General features: G+C 43.6%; 2 protein-coding genes across 3 annotated transcripts in view; one reads left to right on the forward strand and one right to left on the reverse strand.

Annotated features, from left to right (window-relative positions):
- Positions 1–552: 552 nt before the first annotated feature.
- GPR101 (G protein-coupled receptor 101) lies at positions 553–1833 on the forward strand. The gene has a single exon (XM_020971748.1). The coding sequence runs from the start codon at positions 553–555 to the stop codon at positions 1831–1833; it is 1281 nt and encodes a 426-aa protein (XP_020827407.1).
- Positions 1834–12578: 10745 nt separating this feature from the next.
- The window catches only part of LOC110197722 (transmembrane 9 superfamily member 2-like), a 76233-nt gene continuing 69778 nt past the window's right edge, over positions 12579–19033 (reverse strand). For both annotated transcript variants that reach the window (XM_020971765.2, XM_020971764.2), the window contains one exon: positions 12579–13170. In XM_020971765.2, the coding sequence (XP_020827424.1) occupies positions 13103–13170 (68 nt within the window). In that variant the 3' untranslated portion in view covers positions 12579–13102. The remainder of the gene's footprint in view (positions 13171–19033) is intronic.

Here is a 19033-nt window from a genome sequence, read left to right on the forward strand (position 1 = left end):
TGTCAGTGGCTACTTCTTCATTTTTACCAGTTTCCCCCCACATTTGGCAGCCTGTATCCTCCCCGCATTCTGCAGTTGGTGCTGTTATAATGAGAAACCAAGAAATCGATGTGAGCCAGTGTTACAGTTAGAGCTGGTCTCCATGGTAAACTGCAGTACTATACCAGAAGAGAAGAAGGCAAGTTAAAGCTGTTAAGAAAGGGGAGCATATGTGGGGTACTGCTTTTTTTCCTTAATAACTGATGTGGTGTGACCATAGTGTCAGTTGAATTCATCTCAGAGGCTTGTCTTGGGCCTAGGGGTTTTGCATCAGGAAAGGGCCCTCTCAGGAAAGGAGGCAATTAGAGGAGGTAAAGGCCATTTCTCATGGATGGGTAACTCTTCCCACACATTTGTTTAGGTCCATGGAATGAACATTAAACTCTCCTTCAGACCTTAGATGCAAACAGACATGGAAAAGGCATCCTCTGGCATCTGACCATCATTGGCATTACACATCGTTAGACAAAAACTCTGTGGAGTTACGTGACAGAAGGAAGGAGTTTGGGAACCATGGCTGTGTCCCAGGAACTCGGTAATTCCACTCATCTCTCGGGAGATCCGAGCAACAGCACTTACAACAGCAGTTGTGGCAGCGAAGGTAACAGCAGCATTAGCAGAGGCAGCAGCGGTGGCAACAGCAGTGGCAACAGCAGTGGCAGTGAGGGGCACTCGATGATCAGCCTTTTCCACTGCATAGTCCGCATCTCCCTCCTCTCCTCCTTCATCTGTGTCTCCTTTCTAGGGAATACCCTGCTGCTGCTGGTGTTCCATCGGAAGCCCCAGCTGTTGCAGGTTGCCAACCGCTTCATCCTCAACCTCCTCATTGCAGATCTGTTCCAGACAGCCATAGTGATACCCTGGGTGGTGGCAGGCTCCCTACCTTCCTTCTGGCCCCTCAGCCAAAACACATGCACGATCCTGGTTACCCTGATGCACCTTTTTGCCTACGCCTCTATCAACACTATCATTGTGGTGTCCATCGACCGGTACCTGTCCATTATCTACCCCCTGTCCTATCCCAACAAGATGACGACCACATGGGGAGCGATGTTCATCTTGGGCACTTGGATCTTCAGTCTGATTCAGAGTGGTCCACCTGCTATTGGTTGGGGGGAGATCGACTATGACATGGACAGCTCTCTGTGCGTCGTCATCTGGAGCTCAAGCCCCTCTTACACCGTCCTGAATATCATGCTGTCCTTCCTCTGTCCAGTGGCCATCCTGATGGGCTGCTATGGGATGGTGTTCCGAGCAGCCCGAAGGCAGAATGCCCTAGTGCATCCCGTGAGGCCCCGGAGCCTGCAGGAACCAGTGGAGGAGACTGTTGCTGGAGAAGAGGCTAGTGAAGGAGAGGAAGAGGATGGCGATGCCATCGTCTCAATCCCTTGCCCATTCCAGACCAGCCCCAAGAGGTGCCCTGTGAAGCCCAACCCTTACCACTGCAAGGCTGCCCGAGTGATCTTTGTCATCATTGCCTCCTTCATCCTGTGCATCGGACCTTACTGCCTGCTGGCTGCCGTCTCTACTGCGGTGGGAACAGCCCCGCCTTGGGTCAACTCCTTTATCTGCCTGCTCTTCTTCCTGCAGTGCTGCCTCCACCCCTACACCTATGGGTACATGCACAAGAGCATCAAGAAGGAGCTCACCTTGGCCTTGCTCGGGCTCTTCTGCAGAAGGCCACCCCGGGGCCAGGACTCCAGCACCGACAACAACTTTGCCATGACGATGACGATGACCGACAGCCGGGCTTTCTCTTCACACTTCTCTCTGACTTCAGCCTGGAAATCCTAGATTGCCAGCAACCGCAAGAACAGTTTCCTGGCCCATCTTGGCACAGGCAAAGACAATTACAAACACTTCTTTACCTCTGTAAAATAGATTAGTTGATTAAGAATGGAGGAGGCCGTGGGGGTGGGGGACTTAATGCTGTGAGCAAAAAGCTTTTGGACTCTAAGCAGGACTTTCTCCCCCCCCCAACCCCTCCAACCTTCATCCCCACCTCCAAGATATTTAAACACCAAATTATTAGAGATAGATCACCACAGACTGACTTGCCATCTCAGAACTGTGCTCAGTATTTTTGCCTACTCCTGGAGTTCCAGTGTGTCTGCCTAGGTTCCCTTAAAGGAACTTGGGAGAGACCACAAGGACTTTTGGTTGCCAGGACCACAGTGGGCATGTGACGTCTACCTGCCAGATGAATGATAGGTAAAATTACTCATCAGTCCAGGTGAACTTTTCTTTCCAGGGCTTTTGAAATCAGGCTAATGGGCCAACCATGGAAGAAGGCAACTGAGTCACGACCAAAGGCTCAGTGTGGGGACAGGATCCCATTATGAAGCTCTGGCAGCATCAGAAAGAGTGGACAAAGATCCCAGGACATACATAAATTGGGAAGCTTGTCCACTAAAAAGGGGGAGGGAGGGAAGCACGCCATCAGATCTCATTTACTGTTGTCTTGTTTTTGTGCAATGGGTAAGGCTTAAGGTCATGCCCTAAAAATGGGAAATTTGTAGACTTGCTCATAGGGCTTTATTTAAAAAAAAAAATCTCCTATTTCCTATTTGAATGAGGTCGGAAAGGGAAACACTCCATCTAGTGTTTCTCCTTTTCCACTTCATTAGTGGATTTACAGGCACGAAAACGGAATTTCCAAATAAGCCTGAGTTAAATCTTCTCTGCCGGTCCCTTCTGTTTCAGAAAACAGGCACCTCTGCTAACACAGTCCTTGATGTGAGCTGGACAGGGCAAAAAGCCCTGCACTGTTGGCACTGCCCACAAGAGTTGAGGAGACTCTCATTAGAAAACGTGATTTGGTGACTGTGCCATCACAAATATGATCTGAGAGAGGTAAAGTGGTGGGCAGGCCTGGGAAACAAACTCCAAGGGTACCAAATTGTCACCAAGGGGACGCCAAGGCCTCTTCCATGTATCCCCAGCTGTTTTCTTCCTCCCGCAGAGCTCCTAATAGCCTCCAAGCTCCCAGCAGGTAAGGGAGAGAGAGGAGGGAGTCTGAAATGACATCGGAGGGAAAAGTATGCCATTCCCTGGTGAGTAACCAATGTTATAGCACCACATAGATGGTATGCTTAGCAAATCTGCAGCTGGCACCAAACTCTGAGAACCAACGTGTTGTATAGCAAAGTCAGGCTATGAAAAAATCCTGACCGACAAAAAGATGGGTCTGAATACAATCTGGGGAACTGTATTATAGATTCATGGTAAATCTTAAAATCACCTACAAGTCCAAGAGGGGAGGGGAAGGGTGGCTAACTAACAGTTCTTCGGGAAAAAAAGATGTGGGGATTTTGTGGACTCAACATGAGTCAACAGTGGGATATGGCAATTAAAACTTCTAACCTTTCTGGGCAATGTTCAGGACTGGAGGAGTGATCCTGCTGTTGTCCTCTGCCCTGGTCAAACCACACTTGGAGCAGTTTGGAGGGGGCGGAAGGGAGACATTGATAAGCCAGAGGGTGGCCAGAGGAGGTGAATTGGCCTCAAGATGATATCATATCAAGACTGCTTGAAGGAACCAGAAATGTATTGGAAAGGCTGTCACCCAGCAGGGGGATTGTTAGCCTTGTTCTGCTCCTCGCCTGAGAGGCCAGAATGGGGAGCAAATATGTAGATGTTTCCTGCCCCATGATCTTCTGCTCCCAGTTCAATCTGGAATTCAAATCTTTCCAGTCAAATGTAGCCTGGACATTTCTGATGGAAAAGGAGAGGGCTACCTTTAGCTTCCCTTGGGCTAATATGGGGGAAGATTATCTTACACAGAGCAGAGGGAGAAACCTTTTGGCTAAGTCTGTGCCTCATTGTCTGTATTCTGATTACAGAGGCCAGATCTCCCTGAGATCAAGTGGCCCCGAAATGGTCACCCTGATCATCCGGGTCCCCAAACCAAATTGGGGGGGGTGAGGACAGAGACAAATCACAATAATTTGGCTAAAAGATTATGGGCGATTCAGTGGCCACAAAATAGACATGGCAATATTCCCAACCTTGAGCCCCATCCTTACAAGATTCCCATATCTCATTAGAACTCATGCTAGAATTATTGATGTTAGACATCCATAGCTCTGTATCTATTCCTCCTCACTGATTCTGACACAAGCTCCTCCAGGGAAAGAGGTAAACAGCTCTGTAGCTGGGCTGTGAACAGCTGGAGGCTCGCCTTGTCAGTGGTCAGCATCTGGAGGAAAACAATGCAATGGTATTTAGCTAGCTGGACCTGAGGATGTGGGATAGATCTGCCCAGGAAAGCTGGGCTAACTCGGGATCTGTGATCATGCAGACAGGGGCAGGGGGAAGACTGAAGTTTACTCTTGGATTTTTTAAGCTTAAAAAAAAAAAAGGAAGTGTTATGCCTGCTCCAGTTCCTAAATGTGTGGCCATCTTGGTCATTTATTTGCCTGTCCCCAAAAGGTACCTGAGGGAATAGATGGCCCCAATGACCCATCTTTTGATCAGAGGAGAAAGGGACTGGATTTGGGCTCAAATCTCAGCTTCTCCTCTTTGGAGCGGTGTGACCCTGGGCAAGTCACTCACGTTTTCTGAAGCCCCAGTTTCCTCATCTGTAAAATGGGGGGGGTTGGACTGGATAACCTGGGAGGTCCCATCCAACCCTAGATAGGGATTCTGTGATTCAAAGCTGTTTATTGGTAGTTGATGCTGTTCTAGATTGACTGAACTTTGGCTAGAGAATACCCAATTAGGTAGACTGTTTTTTAATCACATTCTTAAGGTATTTGTTGAAATTGAACCACTTGTTATTTTGAAAACTCAAACTGCCAAAAACCATTTCAGAAAAAATGCTTTGCCTGCCTCCCTTCTGGGCCCCCCCCTTCTCTCTCTCTCTCTCTCTCTTTGCCTCTCTGTCTCTGTCTCTCTCTGCCTCTCTGTCTCTGTCTCTCCCCTGCTTCTTTCTCTTCCCCTCTTCTTCCTCCCTTTCCCCCTCTTCTCGCTCTCCCTCCTCTCTCTTCCCCTGCCTTTCTCTCCCCCTTCTCTCCCTCTCCTGCTTCTTTCTCTCCTGTTTCTCTCTCTTCTTCTCTCTCCCCCTTCTCTCTCCCCTGCCTCTTTCTCTCTCCCCTTCGCTCTTTCTACCTTTTCTCTCTCCCCTGATTCTCTTTCCTCCTTCTCTCTCCCCTGCCTCTCTCCCCCTTCTCTCCCTCTCCTTCTTTCTCTCCCCCCTCTCTCCCCCTTCTCTCTCTCCCTGCTTTTTTCTCCCCCTTTTGTCTCTCTCCCCTTTCTCTGTCCTCTGCCTTTTTCTCTCTCCCCCTCCTCTCTCTCCCCTTTTTCTCTCTTACCCTTGTCTCTCTCTCTCCTGCTTCTTTCTCTCCCATCTCTCTCTCCTCTTCTCTCCCTTCTCTCTCTCCCCTTTTTCTTTTCCCCTGCCTCTTTTCTCTCTCCTTTCTCTCTCTTCCACTCCTCTTTCTCCTGCCTCTTCTTCCTCCACCCTGATTCTTTTTTTCCTCCTCTCTCTCCTGATTCTTTCTTCCTTCTGTCTCTAACTCTCTCCTCCTCTTTCTTCCTCTCTTCTCTCCCACCTCTCTTTTTCCATCCCCCTCCCCCATCATACAGCCAGTATATGTCAGAGGCACTTCCTGATTTCAAGGCTGACCCTCTCTAGCCATTAAGCCACACTGCCTGTCTTGCTTTTCCACATCACCTTCAATTCAAAACCGGATTCCCAACCCTTCCACCCTTTTGGGTCCATTTAACAATGCACCTGACATTCTCAGATGGTGTTGAAATCCAGTGATTTAATTTTAACATGCCTTTTTTCCCCATGGTCTTATTCAGTTTTCATTTTTTTCCTAAATAGAATTTTTAATTATGGGAAAGATGTACATCACAGATCTTTCGGTTGAAGCAAAGACCTTTTTCAAGTGAGAAGCTCAGAAAAAGGACCTTTGATCTGATAAGATTCAGCTTTGCTGCCATTTTTTTATTACAGAACAATTATGTGCTAGCTCCAATAAAATCAGTAACAACATTAGGAAGTTTTTCTGCACACAATATTCTGTCATTTGAAAATAGGTGAGCACAAAAAAAGTTATTTAGCCTCCCAGGCTTTCACCAGGCAGCTAGTACAGTGGAAGAGTACTGAATCTGGAGGTCTGGGGACCCAGATTGAAACGCAGGCTCTTCCAATTTACTAGCTGTGTGACCTTGGGCAAGTCACTATACCTCGGTGGGCCTCAGTTTCCTCATCTGTAAAATGAGGGGGTTGGACCAGATGGCCTCTAAAATCTCTTCCAACCCTCAATTCATGATGCTATGTGTCTTTTGATTTTTTTTGTCATCAGAGGATTGTTTGAAGGATGTTTACCTCGGAGTAGTTAAGATTTGGGTGAAGGGGGTGGTGCTCCCCACAAGATGGCTGTCATGTGAAGGAGGGATTAGACGCACTCTTCTACTTGGCCCCAGGGGAACGAGAAGCATTGGACGGTAACTGGAAAGAGGCAGATATTAGTTTGATGTAAGGAAGATTTTCTTGACAGAGTTCCCCCAAAGTAGAACGGGTTACCTCGGGAGGTAGTGAGCTCCCCTTTCTTGGAGGACTTCAAGTAAAGGATAGCCACTCCCTGATTGAGGGGATTCTTATGCTGGAATAAATGGGAATTGGTGGCCTCTGAGGCCCCTTCCAGCCTCAAGATTCTTTGAGGCTTTCTGATGGCTTTCTATTTTTTCAAGCTTTTGTGAGGCTACGTAATGACTTTCTTTTATTTTTTTAAAAGGCTTTTGTGAGTCTATCCAATGCCTTTCTTTTTTGTTTAAGGCTTTTGTGATTCTATATAATAATTTTTTTAAGGCTTCATATTTTGGCCTCTTAGGACATTTAAACATCTCATTAGTTCCAAATATAGTAAGTAGAATAAATGTTAAAACTATTTTATTTAGGCTTATGTATTTAATAAAGAATAATAGAGCTTCTAGTTTGCCTGAGCATAAGAGCCGCTTTAACGCACAAGCTATTTGAAAAAGCTTAGAAAAAAAGCTGAGTCCCCACTTTGAGTGATGAGGGACCCTCTGTCGGGGCTCTTCAAGCCCCCAACTCTCCCTTCCTTCCCTGTCCCTGTAATAGCAATGCCTGGTGCTTTTTGCCTCTCTATCATCCTCACTGGCGACTTGCCTTCCCAGACTTTCCTGAACCCAGGACCAGCTGAGGATTCACAGATATTGCAGGTTAACCCCAAGAGTGAGACACTTCCCCAAGGGCCCCAGGAGCTGAGGAGCTACCCTCAAGCTGACAGTTAGATCTGCAAGTATCTGAAAGCCCATGACCTTTCCAGTAAGTGAGGAGAGAGACAGGAGGAAGGAGGGGGAAATGTAAAGGCAATTAAATGACTAGAGTCTGGGAGGTGGAATAGCTGGGTAGGCGCAGTATACCAGGGCCAGGGGGAGCCAGAGTTGGGAAGGCAAAGAACTTCTCAGCAACCTACGTGTCCAGGTTACTAGAAAATGGCAATTTTGCACACAGATGTGGCTATCTAGAGATGTGACAGGGGGAAGGTGGGCATGGCTTAGAAGGAGTTTGAGAGAGTGAATTATGATTCTTTTCATCAAATTCTGAGAATAATAATAATAATAATCACTCCCATTTCTATGGAATCTAGAAGCTTACAAAGCACTTTCTTCACCACAAGCACGAGATAAGTATTATCCCCATTTTAGAGACTGGGAAAACTGAGATTCAGAGAGGAAGGGCAGTGAAATGAAACTGTCTGTCTTTGCTCAACCTGAAATAATGCTTCAGTCCAGATGTGCAACACATTTAGATGACACCGAAAGCAGTGGCTTGCTAGATTCTCTGTGGTCAGGCTGAGAGAGGTTGGGAAAGATGCAGAGACCCACCTGTCTTCGGGTCTTGTTCAAATCCTTAAATGTTCTAAATCTCCATATTTCCCCAACCCAAAATTAAATCAGATGACCTTTTTGGCCAAAGATTGGCTTATAAGAGTAGAAACTGAACTCTGCCTCCTTAATTCATCCCAAAATGCTGTCTATACAATTATAAAAGTCATCTCTAGATGACCAAGAGATTTATTTAAATGATTGGACTCTTTTTTTTCCAGTGCTGGATTTGAAGTCAAAGGCCCTGGGTTCCAATCTCACCTCTATTAAGGTCACTTCTGTGACCTCATCTGTGAGATAAAGGGGTTGGGCAAGATGATATCTCAAATCTTTCCAGCTCTACAATTTTCTAATCCAGTAATTCATCTAGATTTGCCAACAATCTCTTGGAAATGTTTAAAGTGCCCCATCACTTGGAGTAGAAACATTATGGTAATTAGTGTGACAAAAAGCAAAATTGTCAGTGATTCTTAGGATGAAACAAAGATGGCGCTAATACTACTATAGTTAAGGCTCAGTGGCCTCCCCGCCACCCACAAATGCACATTTCGAGATGAAAAATATCAAGAAATATTTCCCCTCATACTTAGGTTGTTGTTGGGTTATTTCTTTCTGCTTTGAAATAGCAGCCCTGCTGCCAAGAGGGAATACTCCAGCAAAATGTGTTTTCTTCCTTATTTGAGCAAAGGCTTGAAGGAGCCTCTCTGCTGCTTACCACTTGCTGAGATGGGGGAGGGGAGAGAGCTAATCACTGGCTCAGACAGCCCCCTCCACTTTGACGGCTTCCCACTCGAGCCTGGGGCTGAGCGGTGGGCAGGTGGGGTACTCGGGAACTCGGCCGGCTACCTGTTTGGTTTGGATGGGTCTATCAAAAACCACTGGCTTTAAAAAAAAAAATCACTGGCTTTCCAACTTGTTGGAGACATACCTGCCACCCCCTGCCACCTTTTAGAATCACAGTGTCAAGGGGAAGACTATACCCTAGGAAATATGGCAATTTCTAAAATCACTAAAGGTTTGCTCAGTCCATCGATTACCAAACATCTCTTGTTCTAGAAGGTTGAAGCTTAACAGCATGGCTTAGAACTGGGGCTTTACTGCTTCTATACAGGAGAGGCAGCATGATACAGGAGAAGGGCAAAGACTTGGAGGCAAGAAGACCTGGGTTCAAATACTGCCTCCCGATATTACTTACATCACTTGCTAGCTATATATCCTTAAGCACGTTAGCTGCTTTGCCTCTGAGCCTGCTTCGCCTCTGAGCCTGCTTCGCCTCTGAGCCTGCTTCCTCTTGTGTAGAATAGGGGTACCACCTGTAGCATCTCTTTCCCAGGGGTGTTTGTGAGACCCAAACTAGCTAATATATATAAGATGCTTTGCAAACCTTAACACTATATAAATGTGAATTATTATTATTATTATTACTATTATTGTTACTACTACTATTACTATTATTATTGTTATTATTATAAATGTTCTTTGACAATGAAGGTGCTAAATATTAGAAATTGTGTCCGTGTAGCTAGACGCCTTCTTATATGGACAGCGTACACACATCTTGCAAGGAGAGCTCCTGGAAGAGAGGAGGGTTCAATCATTTCTCAATTTCTGGAGTAGAACAGCTCAGTTGTTTTTTTTAAGAACATGCACCAAATAGAGTACAAGGGGTTTCAAGTCTGGCTAAGAGGCCAGTGTCATTTGAAGGGTATCTCCAAGGTTTCTTTTTAAATGACTGGCCGTTTAAAACAGAGGTGAAACCCCATTCTAACAACTGGTTATCAACATGAGCTAATAGCTTTGATGGAAGGCCTAGCCGGCATTGTCCACAGCACAATGGGCATTTGTCACCTACCACCACCTCCCATTGACTGCATAACAAAATGGACAGCCAAGTCTAATCTTTCCCTCCTGGGAGGGGCTTCTTGGGGGCACCTGACCAGGAGACAACTTGGCACTGCCTAGGCCCAGTCAACATCTATCCATCTAGCACCTGACCAACACAAAGATGTGTCCAAAGTAAAGCTTGTCCAATCAAACCTAGCTTTCGGAATCCTAGAAACAATTGGGCATGACAAATCATGAGAGCTCAACAAATTCCCCAGCAATTCACTTTCTTAAACTTGCCTTTTTATCATTGGTAATTCTTGAAAAACCATGCCTTCCTCAACCTCCTCCCAGACCACCACTCTTACCCACATCACTGAAACAATGCAATGATCCAACTGGTATGAATTGGATCATGGTATACCATTGAATTCTGGTAAAGATCCAACCAGATGTTTAGAATTTATTATGTTATATTAACATTTCTCCCACTTGTAATGGAAGTGGGGGGAGGTCTATGAGACCTAAAGTGCTCCCTTATCCCCCAAAAAACTACACAAGCTCTTTGACTCTGCCCCTCTTCTCCCTACCTCAAGTAGCACACAAGCCCTCTAGCCCTGCAGTGTGCACCTCAATTTCTCTAGACTATCTCACACACACACACACACACACACACACACACACACACACATACATACACACACACACACACACACACACACACACACACACACACACACAGAGGCATAATGTGAGGTGAACAGAGAGGTCCTACAATTGAGGGTGGGCATGGCTGGCCTCTAGATCACTTGCATCACACAAGAAAAAAGAGAATTTGATGATTTTTTGCTACTGCTAGGTTTAAAAGAAAAAAATGACTTCTATCTCCATTGAGTCCTCCTCAATCTAAAAACCTAGGTTTAGAACCAAATTCCACATGAGGCTCTCTGAGCCAGAAAATAACAGACATTTATGCTCTTTGCTATGTGGATTTTCTTCATTTTTTTTGTAATTTTTAAAGATGTTAAAAATATGTTTATAATAGAAGTGCCTTTTCACAAAATTCAGTCCAACTCTGGGGACAAAGCTCCCAAAGGCACAGTAGATCTTAACGGCACAAATTGGGCAGTCTTATCTTCCTTCTACCAAAAGAAATCCCTTCACACCCAAATCACCTTACATAACAGCAATTCACATTTCTTGAGCACTAGGCTAGCCACGGGACAGGGCATGAACCGAGGCCAAGTCCAGAGTGCTTTTCACTATGCCATGCTGCCCACTCTGCCGTTTTTGCCTAGCTAAGTTGGCCCAGTAGGCAGGGGTACTCTGTCAAAGAGGAGTAGGCTTGCTTTAATTGAATCATTTATAAAAGGTTTTCAGCACACTTTTCTTGGACAGAGAATGGAATCCTGCTTGAAGAATGTATTTAAAATAGATTAAAGTAATGCTTATGTCTTTAAATATACTATTATAGTATCTTTGCTGTTTTCTTCTGTAAACTCAATAAAGTCTAATTTCAAATCTGAATTGGAAGTGGCTGAGACTTTCATTTTGACTATATTTGAAAAAACAGATGCACGATATATACCACACTTACAGGATGGGCATGCCTGATCTGCATTGCTTCAGAGGGGAAAGTGAAGGAAAATTCCTCAAATAAAGGTACCCTGACCTCTCTTGTAATTCAACTAGGAGGCAACTCCTAGGATAAAGTCCTCCCTCCCTCTCTCACAGCTGGAACAAACACCTTGATCTAATGAGTCTAGTGGGAATTTGGCCGGGGTACCCTACCTCAGGGGCCATATCAGCTCCACCCAATCCACCCCACCCCCAGCATCCCAACTCACATCTTCTTGGGTCTCAGAGGGTTGAGAAAGGGAAGGCCCATGGGCTGAAGGTGGGAAAATAGGATGGGAATGAGTATACCAAGGGACTGCTTCTGCTAAAGTAGATAGTCCGTGGGCCCTGAAGCCCCCTACGAGGCCAGGAGTCATTACAGAAGACAAGCATGGGGTTGGGAGAGCCTCAGTCAGTGTTCTGCTCTACCTATAAAATGGGATGTCCAAATATCTGGATTAGGTTGGTGGCTCCAAGTTTCATGGACACTGTTAAGAGTCGGAAAGGATATTAGGCATTACACAGGGCCCAGGGATGCAGCCTTGAGGCCACATGTGGCCTTCTAGGTCCTCAGGCGTGGCCTTTTGACTGAGTCCCAAGTTTTACAGAACAAATACTTTTATTAAGGGGATTTGTTCTGTGAAATTTGGGTTCAAAGGGCCGCACTTGAGGACCTACAGGGCCACACATGGCCCCAAGGCCACAAGTCATCCCCCCCCCCCATTGGCTAACCTGTAATCTATAATAGACCAACTTGAAGCATGAAATCCCTGCCACGTTACTGAAAAGGCCAAATAAAGGCATCTGGTCATGGGGAACTCACTATGCCTTGAGAAATAAGCCCATTCTGTTTCCTTAGATATTTAGGATTCTACCTTTAGAGGGATGTATAAGTACCTAGGTGCATTCCCCCAAAGTCTAAAAATAAACCAAGATTTACTCTAAAAGTATTATTTAGGAAAACTCAAAACATAATTTGTTTTGAACCACCATTAAAGGCACAGTTATTAACAAGTCGAAGATTATCTTGAAAGCAGTGACCCCAATCTTTTTTTTCTTTTTTTGGGGGGGAGGTGGGGGGATGGGACATGACAGCCAAGTGTCCTGATCAAGCACAGAAACATAAGCAAGTCCACTCACTCCACGTTACTTGCACAAGTTAAACCTACAGCTTCCCCAAATCCCCAAGAAGAGTGAGCAGTAACCAAATACAAACACAGGCCAGGCCTTGAAGCTAGAGGTATGCAGTTTTATTGTATGACAAAGACAATAGTGTTTGCTATTTCATCAGTTCTAACACCTTATTATAAACAAATGGAATCTCAAGCTATAAAGGGCTGGAAAAAAAAGCACGGTCAATTTCTAAGTTGGGAAAATTCACATTTAACATAAGGATTACTAGCTCATCATTCTGATGGAGTAGCCAATTGTGCTGAACAAAAAGGGCTGGGGGTGGGGGGCAACAGGAAAAGGGGGAAACCAGTGAATACCAGTAGCCTCACGCTAGTTTGGAAAGAAACTGACCTTCAGCCACTTCTGCTGTTTTAAATTAAACCCTTCTGGTGGAAAACTGTTTCAAGAAAATAACAAGTAAAAATCTGCATCCCTCAAAGGCATTTTTTTCCCTATAAGAGTGGTACTTTATGCCACATAAACTATTCAATTCTGAGATCTCAACATAAGGTTTCCTCACTAAACTGTTAACATTTCTTTAAGAACTTGACAGCAAGGGCGATTGGAAAGATCTCTCAGCGACTTTTCAATCCACCTTCAGGACACTATAAATCTTGCTAACAAACCAGAAGCAGGCAAAAAATCCAATGGTCCCTGAAATGAGATGAAAAATATTTTGGTTAACTAGCAATTCTTACAAATCACGATGGTTTTCTTGAAAACATAAAGCATGGCAATTTCTAAGAGGGCTGCTGATGCCCAAAAGCTCGTGACTTATGAACTAGAGAATGACAATTTCAGGAAATCCCATGAGTGGTACAGTGGATAGAGCTCTGGGCTGGGAATCAGGAAGACCTGAGTTCAATTCCAGTCTCAGATACTAATTTGCTGTGTGACCTTGGGCAAGTCACTTCACCTCTGTTTCCTCATCTATAAAATGGGATTAATAATAGCACCTACCTCCCAGGGTTGTAGTGAGCATCAAATGGGATAATAATTATAAAGTGCTTAGCACAGTAAATGTTAGCTATTATTATTACTACATAAGTGCTTTGCAAATCTTAGGTGCTATAAAAATGATAGCTACTCTTCTTCTTCTTCTTCTATAAGATCGCAACTAAAACAGACCACCAATGGAGCTTCTGTGAAGCTCTCTTGCACCACCCCCCAGCCCTTCTCCATGGAGGCAGACCTCCTTTAACACTGGCTCTTTGAGTTGCCAGGTGTAAATGGCCTGCCCAGGCTCTCCCAGCTAGCACACGGAAGAAGGAGGATTTCACTTCACTGAAGCTCAGCTGCCTCTCTAATCGAAGAAAGAGCTCTTATCGAAGAAGTCAAAATGGTCATTTTTGCATCTCCTATTTAACCCCAAACAGCAAGTTCCCAGTTTCAGATGGACCCTGCCGTCTTTAATTAAGGAATTGGAAAGGGGTGCATGTCTGGAGAATCCCAATTGGTTTAAACAAATCCAAATGGCCATATCCTCATCACAAACATTTGTAAGGACTGACAAAAGGGTAGACTGGGAAAAGCACTGAATTTGGAGTCAGAGGACCCCAAATCCTCCAGCAGCCACTTCTGTACCTGGTGACCTTGGTGAAGCTTCCATGGGCCTCAGTTTACTCATCTATAAAATAAGGGGACTGTACTAGATGGCTTCCATGGTTCCTCATGCCAGGAATTCCCTTCCCTGCCATTCTTCTCCTCAGCCCTTGAAACCCTACCTATCCTTTAAGGCCCAGCTCAACTGCCACCCTCTCCACGCAGCCATCCCTGACTGCCCCTAAAGAGTTCTCTCTCCCTCATATAAGCTCAAAATTCTTTATACTTCCTTGTTTCACCTAAATGGAATCCCCATTAGGAAAAAGGAAAGTATATGTACACACACACACACACACACATACATATATATGTTGCTGGTTTTGGGGGGAAGCAACTGTGGTTAAGTGACTTGCCCAGGGTCATGCTGCTAGTATGTTTCTGAGGCTGGATTTGAACTCAAGTCCTCCTGACTCCAAGGCCAGTACATTAGAATACATTTATGCCGTTATCTTATCTCCTCTATGAGACCATTAACTTCCTTGGAGCTACAGGGGTCCTGTCTTATTGATCTATGACTTGCCCTCATAGTGCTCTGCATCTAGCAGGTGCTTGATTAATGTTTGTGGACAGAGTGAGAAAGAAGAAAGGTGGGTCAGACCAAGGGGTCTGGGCCCTTAATAATCCCTGGGCCTGAGAAGAAGCCCTACCACTCAAGTCTGTTCAATAAGCAGTCACTGTTCACGCTTTGCTGGGTACTACGGGAAGAGAAGAAATCTAAGTCATGGTCTCTGCCCTCAAGGACAACTATCCCACCTGGTAGGGGTAGAAAGGAGATGCCCACATTGGGTACCCCAGCAGCTCAAGAGGAAATAAGCAGTGTTCCCTCCCCTGCAGAACCCTGGAAGACTTCCAATAGAGGAGACTGGTCTTGAACAGGGCAGCCCTATGGCCCTTCAAGGGCAGATAAGATGTGACAAAGCAGAGAGAGGGGTGGGAGCAGAACGAGGAGAGGCAAAGTATATCTGGAAGTAGAGCCCCATTTTAAATTCATTTTAAATAACAACTTCTCTTCAATGCTGCAATTCAAGGACTTACATTTACATAGGTTCAGGATTATTAAGGCCATGCATTATCTCATTTAAGCCTCAGTAACAGACAGTTCTGTGAGTTATAGGATGGATCACCCCATTTTAGAGAGGAGGAACACTGAGGCCCAGAGATTTTGTTAAAACTGCTTGCCCAAGGTCACAATTCTGGCAGAGCTAGAATCTGGACTGAGGCCTTCAGGTTCCATACTCATTCCACTCTATGTTGGGCACATGGTTCACATGTAGATTAGCTTCATTCTCCCAGCTCTCATCCACTCCTCAGATTCTACCCACAATTTAACCAGAAGCACCAAATGTCATTCTGAAAAGAATCAGGTTGGCAGAAAAGCATCATGGAGCTGGGGCTTTTTGAGGGATTGTCACTTTGCATGCCTAACAAGTCATACGGGCACATACAAACACTGAATTTACTACTCAACCAGCGAAAGCAAGTTGGCCATTAGGCCAAACTCGTCAATTGACAATCATTGAGTACAGGTGGCAGTATGGAAGGTGTCTCAAATTGGAGTAAATCCTTGACAGCCTTTGAGCTTGCAGGCAGTAACACATGCTACTGTCAGCTTCTGCAAGTGTCCTCTGATTTCTTATGGCTGTGAAATAGCACAATGGGACAAATTATTTTGATGTCTTTTCTTAAAACTCAAGGCTTCAATGAGTCGCAAATAAAAGCTTATGACCACCACAAATCACAGCCACGTGCTAGTCTAGTCTAGGCGTTAACCACAAGTGCTCCATGGGAATCCCACTCAAAGGAAAATTCTCATCAAACTATATAGATTATCACAGTGAAACAAAAGCATGGGATTGACTTACTACAGGAGCTGAATCCATTGTTATAATTTAATACCTAATGCACTAATTAAAAGAAAAGGGCAAATCCTTAACTTTAAAAATAAGGATTGACTAGATTTTATTTTTTATCTCCAAATACAGTGTCATAATAGAAGGCTGAACCACTGAAAATTATGAAGGTCATTTACAAAAGTTTAAGTTTCTATTTTTAAATCTACTAGTTTTCATCTTGTAGGTGAAGGTGGTACATAGGCATTTTTTTTTTTGGTTCAAAATATAATTAATGCATTTCTAACTAATCTATAGGGTTTTTCCCCCCTGGAATTGCTCTCATTTGCCCAGTTTGAAGTAGGCTTTTGAGTACAATTCCATTTTAACTTTCTAATAATTTAAAACTGAATCAAGCTGACTTTTCATTTTAAAATGACTGAGGAATGAAAAATCAATGACGACGCTAGGAGGGGGGTTTGTATAATAGCTGGGTTTTAGCTAAAGATTTTCAACTGCTTTGCTCCCCATGGTCACTATTTTTCTTTTAAAATTACAGTGAGTCAAATATGAGGAGCCGCCTCCACCTTCTCCCTCCTTTGTAGAGGTGGGAGGTCCATGGGCTGCCATCATGCATATCTTTTCAGTCTATTTCAATGTATTCATTGAATTTGCTCTTTTTTTCCTTCTTTTCTTCTTTTCTTTTTTTTTTTTAATAATTATTTTATGAGACGGGAGGCAGAAAGATACTGGAAAGAATTTTTGGTGAAATTTTTTAAAATGTCAAAATTTATTTTAAAAAGAAAATTTAAAAAACTAACAAAGAAAAGGGGAAAAAATTAATGAATTTTTAAAAAAATTAAAGTATTACATTGACTCTAAATTAAAGAGGCAAAACCCTAAATTGAGGTCTGTCCAATTCTAAGCAGAAATGTTTTCTTGGACTCACATCTAGTAGTAACTCTGCCACAAATGTGCTGTGTGACTTTGGGCCAGTCACCTTCCCTTTCTAAGCTTCACTAGCCCCAAATTCTTTCTCTATGAAGTGAGAGGGATAAGCCAGGTGATGTTGAAGGAACCTTCCCGCCACAAGCTCTCCTAATGTATTTCAAGGCTATCTGGAGGTTAGGACTTCTTAATCCTCTTTCTATCTGGCCCACCCTCCCCATCCCCAGTGCCCAATGCCCTTTTCTGACAGATCCTTCATAATGTCCAAGTGCACCTGAGAATGACAAGCTTGGGGAAATGCTGCTTCGGTACACACCGCAACCTCAACTCAAAACGCATGGGGGAGAGCCCAGAAATAGAATCAAACAGATAGGAAAGGGGAGTGTTTGATCAACTTTTTGACAGCAAACACTGGGGAGAGGAATCATAATTCAATAAAATGCTATTGGAAGAGCCAGATGGCAAGATGGTAAAAAAAAAAAGTGGACCTTTATTTCATATCACAAGAAATCTCAGCTAGTCCAATGAGGGTTTTTAAAATATTTTCTTAAAAAAAATTTTTTTTTAATTTTTCTTTAAAAAGTAAGCAAAAAATGCGCCAGTCTATTTATGCCAAATATATGTAGGAAATAAATCTTTACAATTGAACATAAGAAATAAATTACTGGAACTAGTTAGATGGCTATGATTACCACAGTGGTCCAAATGTAAAGTCACGTTCCTAAACTGAAAGATATTTTAAAGGAAAAACAAATGCCTAGATGTATGGATTCACTGAAAAATAATTCTGTAGCTTAATAAATAAATATACTATGACTTTTTAAAAACATTCCTTTCAATTCAAATAAAGGTTTGGGGGTTTGGGGATGAATGCTTCACTGTGTCTCTTTTGTTATCATTCCCCTTTCCTAAGAGTACAATTTTTGGCCGCAGTCAGATTTTACACAAACCAGACTTGGCAGGGCCCTGGGGAGGGCACCTATGTTAGCACGCATAGTTGGGGTGAGTGAGTCGGTGGCAGCATATTACCGTCCAAGAATTACATCGAGTGACATCAATGTATCAAGGATGGCTTTGAAAAAGAGAGGAGGAGGCAGAGGCCAGTCATCTAGCAAGAACAAAGGAAAATCAGCCAAGAGAGGCCTCTGGGCCTTCTCAAAAAATCTAGATGGACAGTTTGCTGTAAGCAAATCACCGCAGGAGAAGGTGTGGAAGGATTGGGATCTGCATTTGGGAAGGGAACAAATGGATCTATTAAAATATGAGGATGTTGTACTGTGAAAAACAGCTTAACAAAAAAAAAGAAAAGAAAATATTAGGAAAAAACGTTCACAGTGAGGATAAGATCAAGGCCTAACATCCAGAATTTATGGAGAATGGATACAAATCTATCAAGACAAAGAATACCTAGTTTCAAACAGAAAAATGCTCAGAAGATATAAACAGGCAATTTACAAAAGAGGAAAAACAGATTGTTTAAAAAAAAAAAAGAAGGAAGAAAAGAAAAATGCCAAACCAAAAAATAACCTTTGGGAAAACGTTCAATCTGCCTAATAATCAAAGAAACATAAACTTGAACAACTCTGAGGTATCCCCTGATCCCCATCAAACTGGCAAAAATAAAAATGACAAAGATCTAGGCGAGGCAGCAGGGAACAGGTATCCAGACTTGCTGAAGAGTGATTCTGCCATACAAAACAAGTCATAAACCTCAGCAGACCCCTTGATCCAGTCATTCTAGTGGTGGAAATCATTTTCCATGAGGAAATAAATTTAAAGAATTATCTCTATGAAAATATGGTTATGGCTACATTCTCTGTAATGGTGAAAAACTAGACAAAACCCTAAAAGCCCAACAGTTGGTGAATGGCTGAACAAACCACTGTTTGGCATAATGCAATTGAGTACTAGAATCATCATTAAGAATGACAAATAGGAGAACTTGAAAGAAATATGGAAAACCTCTCTGAGAGCATGCAAAACAAAAAGCCCAGGCAGAACAGTTGGCTATAACTATATAATAAAAACAATGGAGATGTTTTTCCATTTTTCCTGAATACACAATAAGTTTGGAAGGCATTTCAAGGGAACTGCTGATAAAATTATACTGACATTTATGTTTGTGGGGATTTTTTATT

Source organism: Phascolarctos cinereus, unplaced genomic scaffold (genome assembly GCF_003287225.1).
Source record: "Phascolarctos cinereus isolate Bilbo 61053 unplaced genomic scaffold, phaCin_HiC Scaffold_8;HRSCAF=390, whole genome shotgun sequence".
Lineage (NCBI taxonomy): Eukaryota > Metazoa > Chordata > Mammalia > Diprotodontia > Phascolarctidae > Phascolarctos > Phascolarctos cinereus.

Excerpts from the sequence above, each read along its gene's own strand:
- GPR101 (XM_020971748.1), top strand. The coding sequence starts at position 553 with ATGGCTGTGTCCCAGGAACTCGGTAATTCCACTCATCTCTCGGGAGAT.